Source organism: Leucopleurus acutus (genome assembly GCF_964270905.1).
Source record: "Leucopleurus acutus genome assembly, chromosome: 1".
NCBI classification, from domain to species: domain Eukaryota; kingdom Metazoa; phylum Chordata; class Mammalia; order Artiodactyla; family Delphinidae; genus Leucopleurus; species Leucopleurus acutus.
Window position 1 is genome coordinate 156,484,438 of NC_139142.1, and position 15,697 is coordinate 156,500,134.

At 49.1% G+C, this 15,697-nt stretch overlaps 1 protein-coding gene across 2 annotated transcripts; it reads right to left on the bottom strand.

Moving 5' to 3' along the window:
- Positions 1-481: 481 nt before the first annotated feature.
- On the bottom strand, positions 482-13,455 carry NR2F2 (nuclear receptor subfamily 2 group F member 2). Of its 2 annotated transcripts, none has more exons than XM_082841696.1 (3): positions 13,400-13,455; positions 4,994-5,521; positions 482-2,254 (listed from the first exon to the last, which is right to left on the bottom strand). In XM_082841696.1, the coding sequence occupies exons 1-3, from the start codon at positions 13,440-13,442 to the stop codon at positions 1,980-1,982; spliced, it is 846 nt and encodes a 281-aa protein (XP_082697822.1). In that variant the 5' UTR covers positions 13,443-13,455; the 3' UTR covers positions 482-1,979. The 2 variants fall into 2 exon arrangements, with proteins under 2 accessions (XP_082697822.1, XP_082697821.1); XM_082841695.1 differs by lacking the exon at positions 13,400-13,455 and adding an exon at positions 7,094-7,985.
- Positions 13,456-15,697: the final 2,242 nt, after the last annotated feature.

Genomic DNA, 15,697 nt, shown 5'->3' on the forward strand with positions numbered 1-15,697 from the left:
TTTGGCTTTTAAGGACAAAGGATCCCAAGAGCAGTACAGGCTGCATCTACACAATCTGAAATGTCAAAATGTCGACGTGTTTTTATGTACAGAACTCCAATGGAAAAGATTCCCTTGACCTGTGGTCATGCTCTCACAGAATGAACGTACGGGGGGAGGGGGGAGGAAGGCCAACTGCAAGTTATCATATATACATTAAAAATAAACCCTTCAGCCGCTCTAAGCTATACCACTGAATTTGAAATCCTCTCAACAACCACACTAGATGAGAACCACAGAATATTTTTAAAAATCACACCTACTTAAGGAAAAACTCATTGCAAACAACTGCCTTCTATTTACAAGGCTGTGATAGCCTGCTTGAACGGTCTTCTGCGTAACTGTCAGAAATGTACAAAACAGTATTTTTTTCCTGATCATAAAATAGATACTGATCTCAAGATTTCTAATACTTTTCACAATACCTTCCCTAAGCAGGCACTTAAGTGTGACAAATATAAGGGCCTTTTTTTTTTCCTGGAAAATCCATTTTTAATTAAAAGAAGGATTAGGTGAATGGGGGTGGTTTACTATATCAGTATGGCACTTCCTAAACCATAGATAAACCATTAACTTCAGCTCCCCCCACACACACACCCAAATTAAACAGGCAAATACACTAGTCTACCTTTGAACAAACTGGCTGAGGGGAGTAAACAAATAGAGCCCCCGGCCCAGCTCAGTGAGAGCTCACAGGGGCTTCTTGAAGGAAAGACAGTGAGTGGGGACAGCCAAACAGGTTTCAGATATCAAATAATATTTTAATTTCTGAATACTTTCAATTTTCCTTGGAATATAACACACAAAGACTCGACCAAACAGTTCAGTTATTATAACTTTTACAGTATACAGAAATGTTGCACTTAAAAAAAAACCTTCAGTTTTTTTAAAACACAAACTGTAAACTCTAAGATACTGAATCAATCACGTTACCTATAAGTGCCAACAGTGTTATTTTGTCATGCTGATTTCAATGGTATTTTTTAAAAAGGGAAAATATCAACAATTATAATACAAAGGGTTTGCAAATATACAAACAGATATAGGATTTTCATAACAATTCAAGAAGTAAGCGGGACCCAATTCAAATTACAAAAGTTCACTTTTTATTCAAAACCTCAGCATGTGTCTTGGACACATTCCTTGGCTGCCAATAAATTCCACAGTTCATTCTCTTTCTTAAAATATTTTTAAAAAGCTAGGTTTGTCATGGTATCTTTTTTTGGGGGGGGTGGGGAGGGTAGGGGAAGTTAAGTGTTGTATGTGGTTCCTCCAGTTCTCAAATTAGAGTGCTCAACTTCACCTAAAATTTTTGGTCACCACTTGTAAGTGCGTTTCCATCATCTTTGAGTTGCCTTTTAAAGTTTTATGTCTTCCTATGATATTTTCATGGACTGAGTTTTAATTCTTGCAGAACATATATTTTAAGGATACACAGTTTTTAAGAAGCCAAGATTATATCAAAACTTATTATAGAACCACAGAATAAACTGGTTTGGAACCAGAAAAGTACAAAAAAGAACAGCTAGAGGTACATAGACACAGGACAATTAATAATTTGGAAAAAAAAAGACTTACTTTCTCCATTCTGCTAATTTTTCTCCCAATCTCCTTAAATGCACTTTTAGCAATATTTTTCCAAAATTTACCAAAAAAAGAAAAAGACTAATTTCCTTTTTATACAAAAATGATAAGTAGCAAGTTGTTCTGACCGACACAGGAGTTTGTTTTTTTTAATGCATTCTGTAAAAGTTCATTTGACAGTCTTTTTTTTTTTGGAAATTCACAGTCCATTAAATTCTTCCCCTCTCTTCTTTTAGCAAACTTGTAACATCCTTTTATATCCTTTCTTAATAGAAGGAATTTAAGCAAACAAACCAGTCTTTTTTGCCTTTTCTTTCTCTCTGTTTCACTCCCCCTTCTTATCTTGATTTATTTATTTATTGAATTGCCATATACGGCCAGTTAAAACTGCTGCCGGACAGTAACATATCCCGGATGAGGGTTTCGATGGGGGTTTTACCTACCAAACGGACGAAAAACAATTGCTCTATGACTGAGGAGGAGACCGTGCGGAGGGAAGGGAGACGAAGCAAAAGCTTCCCGAATCGCGTTGGTTGGTTGGGGTACTGGCTCCTAACGTATTCTTCCAAAGCACACTGGGACTTTTCCTGCAAGCTTTCCACATGGGCTACATCAGAGAGACCACAGGCATCTGGAAGAAAGTTTAAAAAAAAAAAGAAGAAGAAGACGAAGAATTCAGTCATCAGATTAAGAGGTCTGAAATGGGTCACATGAGGTGTGTGTACAGTGCTCTGTCAAACTGCCCCAACCGGAGTTGGAGCAAATGCCTACATACTGAATACTGGGATGGGGGGGGGGTTGGGGGGGTGGGGACCGCAAGAGATGGTCCTGGGGTATTTGCTTTAAAATAAAAACACAGCTCAATGCGTCGCAGGCTTTCCCTGTCCGAGTCCTCAGGCTTGGTCACTGGGAGGCCCAAGCAAAGTGCATTGGGTAAATCTGGCCCAGGTCAGTAAACAGACAGACAAACAGATGAAACCAAAACTGCCAGTGCTCTGCCCCCTCCTCCTCTGTAAATAATAGTTTGGCTTATAACTATACAGTGTGTGGGGGGGCAACAACCTGGCCCAGCCCCGGGTAATGGCGCCCACGACCCAGCCTCAGATTCTCCCCAAAGAGGGCGACTCATTTTTCTCCAGTCTTTGAAACTGATTTAAGTGGCCCTTTAAAACTGATCTTGTCAGTTTAGCCTATTGAAGGGCAGCCATGCAGACTGTGATCTCTCTGTTCATTTGAGCTGTTTCTTTTCCCTCCTTTTCTTCTCTCTCCCTTTTTCTCCTACTACCACCCCCCGTTATTTATTTATTTTTTTTTACACCCAGGTCCCTGCAAGAAGAGACCCCTCCCCGTTATCTTCAGGAAAACACTTTTCTTTTTCGGATACGTGAAAATACAATAAGTGCTTTTGAAATGAGAGGCTTCTCAGTGAAGGCAGTGCAGGTTGTGACCTGACCTTTGGGGGCTCCCCAGGCAAGACGAGGGCTAACACATGCATACTGTGAATTCTCAAAGCAGATATTCAAAAAGAGCTGCCACCACGTCCACCCCAAGAAACAGAACACACATACAATCTCATCATGTGTGGATCTAGGACTTTGCATGTATACAGAATGCATTGGTGTCTGTGATCAGGAATTAAAAGATCTGTTTGCATAGGACTCCTTCTTACAGCGGACTGTCTCAGAATCAGATAACAGGAGCCTTTATCTCTTTGTGAGGTGATTTGCATTCTCCACACAGGCCTCTACATTTTGCAAATAGTAATAAATTAAACTGTTACGACAGTATCAGACATTTCTTTCCTTGGAAGACCAAGGGTAAGTCTAAGAGCTAACAAGGATATCAAGAAATGAACCACCACCCAGATGGTCTGGGAACTTGGGCTGGGTTAGGGTTTTGGGAAGGGGTGAAGGTGGCTATAAGCTAGGGGAAGATCCTGCCTGTACCTCTGCATCAGGCAAATGTTCTAGTTATGACAGGTCCCCCGAGAAAAATAATCCAGATCCAAGCCTCTGCATACAGCTCTTCCTTGCCCAGACACTGTCCTTTAATTGATTACCTAAGGACTTTCAAAGGCAGAATTTGGGGTGGCAGTGGAGGCGGTGGATTTTATGTGAAGAACAGCAATATGTAAAAGACAGTGGGTTAAGGACTCAGAACCTGCAATAGATTCAGCTAATGACTTGGGCCCCCAGAATTCCTTGGAACAGTAAGGAAGAGACTGCGGATCTTTTTGTCTGCCACAGGAATTCCACAGCTCTCCTCGTGTCCTGATTACAAGCTGCAAAACCTGCAGTGGGTGACTGGGTTCCAAGCCCTACCCAGGTCCAGATGTTTGTTATCCTGAACTGGGAACCCCTTCCCCTCTCAGCTGTGACAAAGGGATCAGCTGACAACTTAGAACAGGAATGTGGAAGGGGTGATTTCCACCCACCTGGGCTCTGCTGAACTCAGCCTGGAGGCAGCCAAAAGGCTCAGGTGTGGCCCAAAGTGGTAAGCCAGACACCTTCAACAATCGTTTGGCCTCAAGAGTTAATTAATATAAGGTCTATTACTCACACAGGTTAAACTACCTGCAAACTAATTAGATTTCATAATGCAGTCAATGATGGTTTTATATCTCAAGCAATACTCATACCCAGCCCAAGTTGGCATACACTTTGGGTTATTTGAAAATTGCCTTAACTGTTTGCCTGGGCAGGGGAAGCGAGAGGCCAGAGTCTTCAACCCCCTACAGGCATTCTGAAGAGTTATGATGGCCCCTTTCTTCCTCTTGCCCCTTTCTGACAGCTCTTTCCCCTCTCCTGGCAGTCTGCATTGTTTTAATAAAAATATGATTTTGAAAATTGCTGCCCTCAGGTTGGATGTGCCTGGAGCTCCAACTCCTACTGAATTAGCAGGCAAACTTTTCCCCTGCAGGGGCAAACTTTCCCCTGCAGGGATGATACCAAGACTGCTCCAGTGCCTAGGGGCATCTTCTAGAGGTTCAGCCAGGGTGACAGAGACAGCCATGGGGTAGAGGAGATTCCACAGGCTCAGCTGGCCCAGAGGGCCTGAGCTAAGGGAAAGAGCAGAAGCATGCATCCTAGTCTGGTGGGAGGGGAACAGGCCTGAGAGGCTTCCCCATGGCCTATTTTGAGAGTCTGTGTCTGAAGCATCCTTCTTGCAACCCAGCCTTCCTCTCCTCTCCCCTCTCCCCAGGACAGGCCTGGTGGGGCCCCAACAGCTATGCAAAGTTCCCATTCCAAGTTGCACAGACAGTTTGGCTTTTTAAGGGGGAGGCTGGGCTAGTTCTGGGGGCTCCGAAGAGTTTAGGCCCTAACTCTGAGCTAGGAGCGCATGGGCATGAGAGGGCAGGGCTCCTTCCTACCTGAGGTGAACAGGACTATGGCCTTGAGGCAGCTGTACTCGGCGGAGTCGACGTGCAGCGCTTTGAGCTTCTCCACTTGCTCTTGGAAGATCCGTATGTGGTCCATAAAGGCGACCACCCGGTCGGCGGACATGGGCGAGGCGTGTAGGCCGGCGGCGGCCAGTAGCGGGGCGACGTGGAGGGGCATGGAGCACTGTGCCGCGTTCAGCACGAACAGCTCGCTCCAGGTGAGGCGAAGCAGGGCCACCTGGTCGGTGATCTGCAGGTCAGGGAAGAAGGGGATGTTCCGGGCCCACTCGACGGCGCTGAAGAGCATCCGCGCGGCCAGTTCGCAAATGTTCTCGATGCCCATGATGTTGTTGGGCTGCATGCACTGGCTGCCGAAGCGCGACGTGGGATAGGGTTCGGCGCGCAGCAGCAGAGAAATATATCCGGACAGGTACGAGTGGCAGTTGAGGGGGTCCCCGTTGGTCAGCGCAAACTGCCCGTGGGTCGGCTGGGTGGGCGGCATCCTGCCCCTCTGCACCGCTGCAGGTAGGAAAGGAGACACTCCGCAGTTAATGACCAGCTTCGTTCCCCTGCTCCCCCGTCAGGGTTTGCCCCAGCCCGACCCCCACCTGACCCAGACCCCGCGGGGCGCAGGAACAGGCAGGCCTGCCCCTCTCACCAGCGCGCTAGGGCCACAGACCTGGGAGTCGCCGGGAGCCCGGCTGCACTCCTCTCAAATCACCACCCAGGCAAGCTCTGGCGGCCAGGGCGGCACACTGGCCTCGGAGGCCCACTCCGGGCTGGGCGGCCGAGGACCCAGAATTGGCCGCTTTGCCTCGCGGTCCCCGGCACGATGGAAGGGATGGAGCATTCTGGGGGCATCTTTCTTCCTTACTGCTAAACGGCTGATATTTTTTATTGATTGGAGGAGAGGGAGCGGGAGGGGCGAGGCTGGGGGGAGGGTGAGACGCTTTTGCAAAAGACATCAAGCTGCACCCCGGACGGCCTGTGGCCACCCCGGAACCGCTTTCCCCCAACCCCGCAACCCCAGCCCCGCGGGCCACCCCCGGTGAGAGACAAGTTGAGAACCGAGGTCTGGCGGCATCCTAATCGGTGTGCTCGGAGGAAGAGAGACGGAGGGAGAGGGCGGAGAGACAGGCCGGCCGAGGCGAGAGGAAGCCGGGGAGAGGCGGGGAGCGGGCGGCCGGCGCAGCCCGGGGAGGGCCGGGGAAAGCCGGCCAGGCTCGGGCACGAGCTGTTATCTGACGCCGGACGGGGAGAGTCGCTCTCGCAGAAACACAAAGAAACCGCGGCGTTCGCTCGCCCCAACCCGGAGCCCGCGCCCGGCGCCGAGCGCGCCATTGGCCGAGCACGGCTTGCGGCGCTCGGCGAATTTCTTATCACAAAGACCCAACTCGCTCAGAGCGAAAGCAGCCGCCCAGGGCCCCTCGCCCACCCTTCCCCTAACTCCCTATCGCGCTCTCCTCCTTTCAAAAGTGAAAGGAAAAAAGAAAACAGAGGTTTTTTTTTTTTTTTTCCAGCCGAATGTTAATCCACGGAGGGTCACATGAGTGCTGCCCGGGCGGCAGCGTTAATACGGCGAAGTGCGTAAAATTGCCGTTTGTAATTTGAACCTCCTGTACAAAAGTACAATCTCAGGTTGTTGGGTTTTTTTTTTTTTTGGTTTTTTTTTTTGAGCGGGTGGGGGCTGGGGAGAGGGGTGGGGAGGAGGGACATGTGTTGAACATGCAGGAAAACCAAGGAGAAAAAAAACTGAGAGGAAAGAGAGAGAAGTAAACCAGGCTTTAAAACAACAACAACAAACAACACCCCATCACTTGCAGAAAGGCGAACTCGAATGAACTGGCAGTCAATGCAAAGAAAATTAAAAGAGCCCGAAGAGAGAGTAGAAGAGGAAATCAGTCGGCCAAAGCATGCGGATTTGGGGATCTGGGTTCCAATGCAAAACTTGCTTCTAGTATAAAACCCCTTTCAGCTGCAATACGAAGAGAAGAGCTTGGGGCTTCCGTGTCCTTACCCAGAGCAGGCTAGCCAAACGCACCCAGGGCCCCGGGACCCCAGGCGAGGGGGGTAGAAATGAGAGGCCAATACCTTCCCGTCTCATGCCCACTTTGAGGCACTTTTTGAGGCGGCAGTACTGGCACTGGTTGCGGTGGTGCTGGTCGATGGGACAGTTCCGGTTGGCGCGGCACGTGTAGCTCAGGTTCCTCCGCACGCTGCGCTTGAAGAAGCTCTTGCAGCCCTCGCACGTGAACTGGCCGTAGTGCTTGCCGCTCGACTTGTCCCCGCACACCACGCACTCGATGTGCTGCTGCTGCTGCTGCTTGTCACCGCCCGGACCGCCAGGGCCGCCCTGGCCGCCGGCCGCCGTCTGGGCCGGCGTGCTGGCCGGGCCCCCTTGGCCGGGCGTCTGTGGCGTGTGCGGGGCGCCGGGCGGCGGGCCGGGCACAGGCGGCGCCTGCGAGGCCTGGCTGCCCTGAGAGCCGGGCACCTCGTCCTGGGGGTCGCGCCACGTGCTGACTACCATTGCCATATCTATGGGGGCCGCGTCCGGACTTCCTGCTCCCCTGGCTGCTGGCGGCGGCGGCTCCCGGGTCTCGGGCTCCGGCGCGCCGCCTTTTGTGTGTGCAAGGGTGCGAGAGGGCGCCCCGGGTGGCTCGGGGTCTGGTTGGTTGAGGTTGGTTAGTTTTTCCTTTTTTGTTTCTGCTTTGCAAAGTTTTGTCGATTGCTTGTCTGGCCCGGTGTGTTTGTTTTGTTTGTTTCTCTCGGCTCAGCTTTGTTGCTTTCGGGGGGCTTTCCGCCGGGAGGGGAGGGGATGGGCCCGGGGGAGAGCAAGTGGGAGCAGAACGTGGAGAGAGAGGGAGGGGAGGGAGAGCTGCAAGTCGATTGTCTGGCTTCAAGACAGAAGTAAGAGACAAAAAAAAAAAAAAAAAATCTCTCCAAAGATCTCCCTCGCTCTCACTCTCTCCCTCCCTCTCTCGTTCACTCTCTCGCTCTCAGAGCTGGTGTGCAGCCGAGGAGTTGGAGGAGGAGGAGGAAGAGGAGGAGGAGGAGGAGGTGGAGGAGGAGAGGCGACTGTCCGGGGGCCAAGTCCAGGGCAGCCCACAGTCAGCCATTCAGGAAAGCCATCGAAATCAGGAGGACTAGGAGAGCAGAGGCGCCGGTCTCGGGCGCACCCAGAGAGCCAGGCAGGCCGGGGCGGAGGCCGGCGGCCCACGGAGTGGCCGGAGCGCTGCCCGGGTCCGGGGGAATCAGCATGAAAGTGGTCCGCGTCGGGCGCTGCGCGGCGTCGTCCTGGCGCTGGGCCGCCGCCGCCGCCTGCCACAGGCGCCCGGCGCGCGCCTCGCTTGCTCCGGCCGCCGCCGCCCGCTTTCGCCGGGTAGAGGCCGCTCGCCGCTCCCTGCGGGCCGCCTGGGCCGCCGCCGCCGCTGGAGCCGCCGCCGCCGCCGCCGAAGCCGCCGGGTCGGGCCCGGAGCCGCCGCGTCTAGCGCCGCCGCCGCCGCTGAAGCCGCTGCTGCCGCCGCCGGAGCCGCTGCTGCTGCTGCTGCTGCTGCTGCCGCCGCCGCCGCCTCACACACATAGGGAAAGAGTCAACTCGCCGGCGGCGGGGGAGAAATGATAAAAGAGAGAGAGGAGGGCAGATCACCACCTAGAAGCACATCCTTCGTGCGCAGAGGGGGGAGGAAAAGACGGAGAGAAAGAATGAAAGAGGGGAAAAAAGGCAGCACGGCACCCGGAGAAAGAAGACAACTCGGGGAGAGGAGGAGGAGGAGAAGAAAACACACACGCGCGCACGCACACACACACCGCGGAGAGAAAAGAACAGAGAATCAAAGTGATCAAATATGCTAAAAAGGGGGGCGCGGGAGGGAATGCGATTTATAGGCGCCGGGGCTGGCAGAAGTGGCTTCTCCGCGATCAGCTCACTGAGCTCTCTATATAGTGAACTTTGACACGACTGCTGCAACTTAGCGCACGTTGCCATGGCGACGGCGCGCCTTATAAGGCAGCAGCCGGGGTTGGCCTGGCCAGGCGCGCGCGCACCGCCCCCTCGCCGTCATTGGCCGGAGCGCGGCGGCCCCGCCATGGCGGCCGCGGGCTCAGCCCGGTCCTAGCGCGAGCAGTGTCGCGGCCCTGGCGCGGGGGGCGAAGGGGGGCGGGGAGGGGGCGGCTGTGCCGCCGCCACTGCCAAGCGGGGGATGGGCCCACACTGGCCCCGGGCGCGCGGCCACGGCTCTGTCCGCACCCCGCACCCGAGGTTTCCGCTCCAGAGGGGAGAGGACCGCGGCGCGCACACACAACGCCTCTTAAAGGCTCCGCGGGAGGCTTTGGATGGAATCGAGGACTTCGACTCTCGCAACTTGGCGATGCCACCAAATCCGTCGTTCGCGCACCACCCGGGACTCCCAGCGCATCTTTATGCCCACAGTACCAGAGAAAGAGAAAAGTTCCCCGGTTTCTTTGCAGAGGGGTAGTGGGTGAGGATGGGAAGTTGCCTCGAGCCGAGCTTGCAGGCATTTTCCAAACGAAACATTTGGTCAAATCCGGGTGATGGTAGACCCTTCCCTTAGTCTACTCTGATCACTTGCTTGGTTTGGTGGCTATTTTTTTCTTCCATCCTTCCTTCCTTCCTTTCTTCCTTCCTTCCTTTCTTTCTTTCTTTCTTTCTTTCTTTCTTTCTTTCTTTCTTTCTTTCTTTCTTTCTTTTCTTCCTTTCTTTCTTCCTTTCTTTCTTTTCTTCCTTCCTTCCTTCCTTCCTTTCTTTCTTTCTTTCTCTCTCTCTCTTTCGTTTTTTTAGAGAAAAGGAGCCGTCAGTGGCTGTGTTTTCCTTGTAGGGTTAACATTTCACAGGAATGTGGCCTGACATTTTAATTGCTCAAATAAAGCATCTCGGATGCTGAGAAGCAGAAATAGACTTCATCTCATTGTCATGATGCAATTAAAATCAATTTTCTTCAACTTTATCCTCTCTCGTTAGTTTCAGCTAACTCCCAAGCCCACGTCCTGCCACACACCCAGTCGTGGTGAGAGGTGAAAAGACCTTTCTGCCCGCTGATGGACAAGCGGAGGCAGCCTCCCAGCGTCCCCTGTGCATACCCTCTGTACACATATGTAAGCGCACATATATCAGATGCGCATTTGTCAATGTACACAGACAAAGGCTTCAGCGACTATGCTTCTAGGTAATAGAACAGTTGAGTACGACTTCATTGTTCCTCAAGTTCCTTTTAAGCATTCATACAGTCATTAAAACACACCCAGAGATTCTGCCCCAAATTGGGAATAATAACAAGTACAACTCACAGGAATCACGCACAAGCCATATTCTTCCTCAGGAGATTCACTGCAATGAGAACAACTTCATCTCCTGTGCCATTCTGCTCAATGTGCTAAAATCATCAAGCCAGTTATGTCTCTGAATTCCAGGGCTTTTGGTTTTAAACATCAAACATCTAGAATTGCCCCTCAGAACACACTGTATTCCAAATCAGTAACCTGTCTGTTGGATTTTGACCAGTTAGTGGATTATGATTATTCAAAATTTATAGAACAAAACTGTGACTCCATCATACACTCTTTGCACCAAGAAAAAACTGTAGACTGGTAATGCAACCAGGTTTATGAACAAGATATTTTACACAAAACATGTTGAGCTTCAGGAAACATGAACACAAAGAGTAAATTAATGACCATAGGAAAGCATCCTTGATAGTTTAAAAAATCAAAGTGATGAAGGATTAAAAAATAATAAACCATACATATAACTTACATGTATAGATTGCACTTTGCACTCAATACCCTTTACACACATGGGGAGAATACGAGGTAGGAACTAAATGAAGATGTAGGCAGATAGGCACTAGTTTATAGGGAAGGAAAGATTCTCCTTATGCTTCATTCTTGAAACCTCCTTAGCCCTCACCCTTCCTCCGCTGAAATCACATATTTCACTAAGGCTGCAGGTGCTGGGATTATTTGGAAGTTGTTAAAAAAAAAAAAAAGAACTATAGTGGACACTGAGCTATCATAAACCTGGTGTGTAATGAGATTGCCATAGAGCAAAGCCAGGCAGAAAATTTCAGGTTGATTAGAGACACAATATAACTTTCTCCTAAAGAGGACGAGAAGGATGGAAAAGAAATCATTTCGGAGAAGGCTATGCTTTTTTTTTTTACTCTTTTTCTTTTCAACCTCTATGATTTGAGGAATTTCCTAATGCTACAAATGTCAGTAGATTAGGGGCAAACTCAGCAGAGATGTGGTAGGGCTGGGGTTGAGATAGAAAATCTAATGGGCATCCCCATCTCAATTTAATAGAAGATATAACTTATTATAAGGAAATCCTAAACTCGCCTCTTGGGTGCAGACACTTCCATGGCAAGATCACCTTTTACAAACATGCAGTCGGAAATTTTTGAGGAAGAAGAGCTTCTCCAGGACACTTTGAGATTTTTGGTATTTGAAATACGCTCTGATGGCTTCAGATTTAAAATGAAGGATTTCCCAACCATCTCCTACAGCTCTGGATCCTGATAGGCATACAACCACAGGGCTGCCAATAAGTCAGAGGTGTTTTACTCTGTATTTTAGGACTCATTCAGTTATGGGGGTACTATTAAAAAGCCAAAAAACAAAAACAAAAAAAATGACCATTTCAATTGTAGTTAATTTATTGTATAGAAGAAGAGAGAAGACTGCAGACTGAGAAGAAAAACAAGGAGAAAATATTTTAAAATGTCTTCTTCTGAGATGCTCATATTCCTTGATTAAAACAGCTCTAAGGCTAAAAGATAAATATCAATATGTTGTTACTTTTTTTTTTTTAAGAAAATCCAGCCCAGTCTTTTATTGTAGATGTAAATTTATTTTAATGAGAAGAATGGCAAGCTTTAATTTGGCCGGAGAAAGTTGAAAAAACATTTGTTTTACTGTAGGGGGGAAAAAGCCACCCAGGAATATGATTTTCTTCCAGAAAGTGGCTGTAATTCTCCACAAATTAAATCATAATATGAATACAGACCTCAGCAAATGTCGAGATTAACTCTGAACTCAGTAGAAACCAGTTCTGTCCACCAGGATTCATTGAATTCCTCCTTCCCCTCAATCTAGTCCGTGTGTGTTTTTCTCTTCCACCACACTGGAGCTCCATGAATAGAGAAAGGGGCTTCCATTGTGTCTCTCTGAACTTCCAAGTCAATGCAATTTTTAACCACTGGCTTGTGGTACTTTGAAAATCACCAGGGGCTGTCAGAGTTGGGTCCTCTGAAAAATTTACAGTGCTAAATCAGAGCATATGCTGGGAGGGAAAAAATTGCTTAAGATTGGAGCAAGTACAGTATCTGTCTGCCCCCTAGTGTAAGAGTCCTCGCTGCCTAAAACGCAACTTTAAAAGAAAAGAGCTCTTAAAGGGAAACGACTTTGAGCTCACGTAGGCATAGCAGAATGAAACTTCTGTACATTTTAATCTGAATAATTCTTCAGGGTTTAAAATTAATTGGCTCTGGCTTGGTTGGACCGGACTCCGATCTCGCCACCTCTGCGTTTCCTGAGTCACTGCCGGAGAGGTGATGATTTTTTTTTTTTTTCTGAACTGGGTTTATGCGCGTCCCCCTCACCCCCTCCTCTCTTTTTTCTTTCTCTGTCTCTGTCGTCTCTCTCGCTGGCTTTTTAAAAATGAGGAACCGTTCCTTGAACGTTCTGGACAGAGCACAGAATTGCTTAAGTCAGCCCGACACGGTTGTAATAGACAGCAAAAAGGTAAACGTTTGCCTGAAATCCGCACGCCAGCTCCACTACCCCGCCCGATGGTGAGTACCCTTCTCGTTGCGATTCTCCTAGCTTAACCGAGCGCTCTGCTCCCCGAGCCGCGGGCGAGGGCGCCGGGCAGAGCTTTTCTCCCTCCCTGCCTGGCTGGATGTCAGTTGCACAAGGTTGCAAAATACAGCGCAGAGGCAGATCGAACAGTAAATTCTGACGCTTAGTGCGAGCCTAGCAGCTCCTTTGCTAGAAAACCGAGTCGTCTATTGCTTGGAAAAACACGCTTATAGGACTGGTTTTTAGTTTGCTCTAGCGAAGGAAATGAGTTTGAGGAGATGGGAGGCACCGCAGTCTTTACGCTTCGGTTTAATCATATTTTGGCAGCTTCGCAATTGTATTTTCCCCTTCTCCCCGCCCCCCACCACCTCTCCTACCGCACACATGTAATAAAATATGGCAAGGCATTGAATTGACTGTCCCCCCTTCCCCGAACACCTTAAACCACAGTCCTAGGCATTTCATACACGTTAGCAATCCGATTTTTTGAAAATCCCCAAGTCATCCCCAACCCCACACAGCACAAGGAGGAAAGTGAGAAAGGAGAGAGAGAGAGAAAAAAAATACTGTAAGTAAACATACCAAAACCATATTTGCCTTGTTCAAGGTCCCAAACCGCTTGCATCTTCCTTCTAAACTGGAATAACTCTCCTTTAGTTTGGCGGGTGAAATAAATGCTTTGTTGGCCCCCTGAAAAGATGTGTCTTTGATAATTAAAGAGAATCTCCTCCTCGGTGTTTATCTAAGCGATTGTGCAAACTGATAAAAAGTAGGCACTAGCCTGCAGGGAAAAAGAGGAAAGGTGAAGGGAGAGATCTTCCACCTCAGGGAAGTGCTTCCCCATGTATTAGGCGCTCTCAGCCTTGGAAAGCCCTGCACAGTAACTTTAGAGAGACGAGGTTTCAGGGAGCTTTGTACATAGCTGCTGAGGAATGCAAGCCTCGCCTTTAAGAAAAAAAACCCCAAACCGTAGGTAGGAGATGTCTGGAGTGATCCTTGTCTCTCATCTCATTCCTTAGAAGGAAGAGTGCGTTGTTACACCTTGTTTGGGGCTGGAAAGACGAGACTTTAAAAACACCCGTCCAATTGAAAAAAATCTCCCAACTTAATGAGTTTAGTCGGAGGCTGGAGCTAACGGCTCAGCCTCAGCAGAAAACCGCCAACAACTATAGGCGATATTGCAGAGCAAAGACGACCCAAGGCACAGCCAAATTCCACTGTTTGGGGTCGAGAGGGATGGAGGCTAATCCTAAAGCAAGTTGGAAAAAAACAGAGGTGGGAGAGGAGGGGAAAAAAGCAGCAGCCTCGCAGACTGGCAGACAGGCTCCCCTCACCCTAGATCAAAGATAGAACTTGAAACAGGAGGGCAACATCTTTCCTAGGAATCCGTTGAAATCCTCATTTTCTACTTTTAACTCAACCCCCCCCAAGTGATTTTTCCTTCTCCCCTGCAGATTCATGTCCCCCCTTCCCAGTTCCCCTTCTAGAACTTTCCTGAAGAGGAAACCTATTTCTTTGGGGGGAGGGGTTTCCCCACTTTCTGTCTTCAGATAATGCATGCTTAATTCACCCCCTCTCTACATCCACCTCCCAAAATGAATAAAGGAAGCAGGAATACAGTAACTAGCAAAATTTGAGAATAAACTATGCTTCCCCTCGCAGTTTAATACAGTTTTAACTAATGGAATTTTTTTGTTTTGTTTTAAGAGAAGAATAATGGGGAAACACGGATCTTTTATTTTAGGAAACTGTTATGGTAAGATGTATGTCAGACTTGACAAATGGAACTAACCCTCTTCGGCTGCTTCTTGTCCTTGTCTTAAACAGGAATTAAGTTAAACACAGTGCTGAATGTTAATTACATGTTTACTGGCTAATGAAAATTACAAATAGTTTTGCCACCTCAAACAATGATGAAAACTCTGAAGACACTGTAATTATACACTTTGAGGGAAATAACTCAGAATATTGATCATAAGAAGTGTAAATCTTTTTTTAACTATTCATTAATACCATAAATATGGGCTACAGAAGTTTTTCCTTGTGGTTTGTCTCATCAGTTATACGAGTGGATGGATGGTGAGGCTTCTCTGGGGAGGTGATGAACTCATTCTCTTATAGAAGGAGGCCACTTGTGTAACTGGGGATGCCCCCCTCCCTTTCACCCCCGCCCCCTTTAACCCCAGCAGAAGGTCGAGGGATAGTTGAACAGGGGGGCCGGGCTCAGGGCAGGTGAAGGTGATCACAGCTCAGCCTGTTTCCTCCCCTCCCCTCGTCCTCCTCTCTCCTCCTCTCCCTCCTCCCTTTCCTGCCAGGTCTGATCGATGACTGCCTTCCCCAGCCAGGGCGCCTGTCGGATAACCTGGTGTTTGGGTTCCTAATGGAGGACAACTCACCGCTACCCAGCGATGCAGCCCTGACAACCCAAGTTCCCTGCTTTAGAGGTGGCTAGGGCAGTTCATTGCAAAAGAAGAAGAAAAAAAAAGTTGAGTGAGGTATTACTGGGTAAGGTGGCTCAGGCGGCTGAACCAGAACTGGTTTCCCTGGGTTTGGGAGTAGAGAAATATTTTGCTGTTTTGTTTTAACTCTGGCCTGGGTTGTAGCTTTGCACTCTGCAGTGTGGCAGCCACTTCGATCTTGGGGGTCAAAGGTGAGGGCTGCACTAACCCTAAAAGCCTGGTCCGGCCTGGCCAGAAGGCCGAGCCCGCAGAGGAGTGGGGGCTTGTCAGCCACGCCGCCTGACGCTTTGGAGAGGGTGCCAGTGAAACCCGCATGCGGGGGGCACAGAACCGAGAGCGGGTTTTAAGTGCAATATTGAAGGTTTTTAAAAAGTGCCCTAGGCTTGTGGGACTGGAGTCCTCTTTTTCCCTGAGAATTCCC

Excerpts from the sequence above, each read along its gene's own strand:
- NR2F2 (XM_082841695.1), bottom strand. The coding sequence starts at position 7,535 with ATGGCAATGGTAGTCAGCACGTGGCGCGACCCCCAGGACGAGGTGCCC. Across the intron at positions 5,522-7,093 it reads AGTGGGCATGAGACGGGAAG|CGGTGCAGAGGGGCAGGATG; the intron begins GTATTGGCCTCT and ends TCCTACCTGCAG. Across the intron at positions 2,255-4,993 it reads CATAGTCCTGTTCACCTCAG|ATGCCTGTGGTCTCTCTGAT; the intron begins GTAGGAAGGAGC and ends ACTTTCTTCCAG.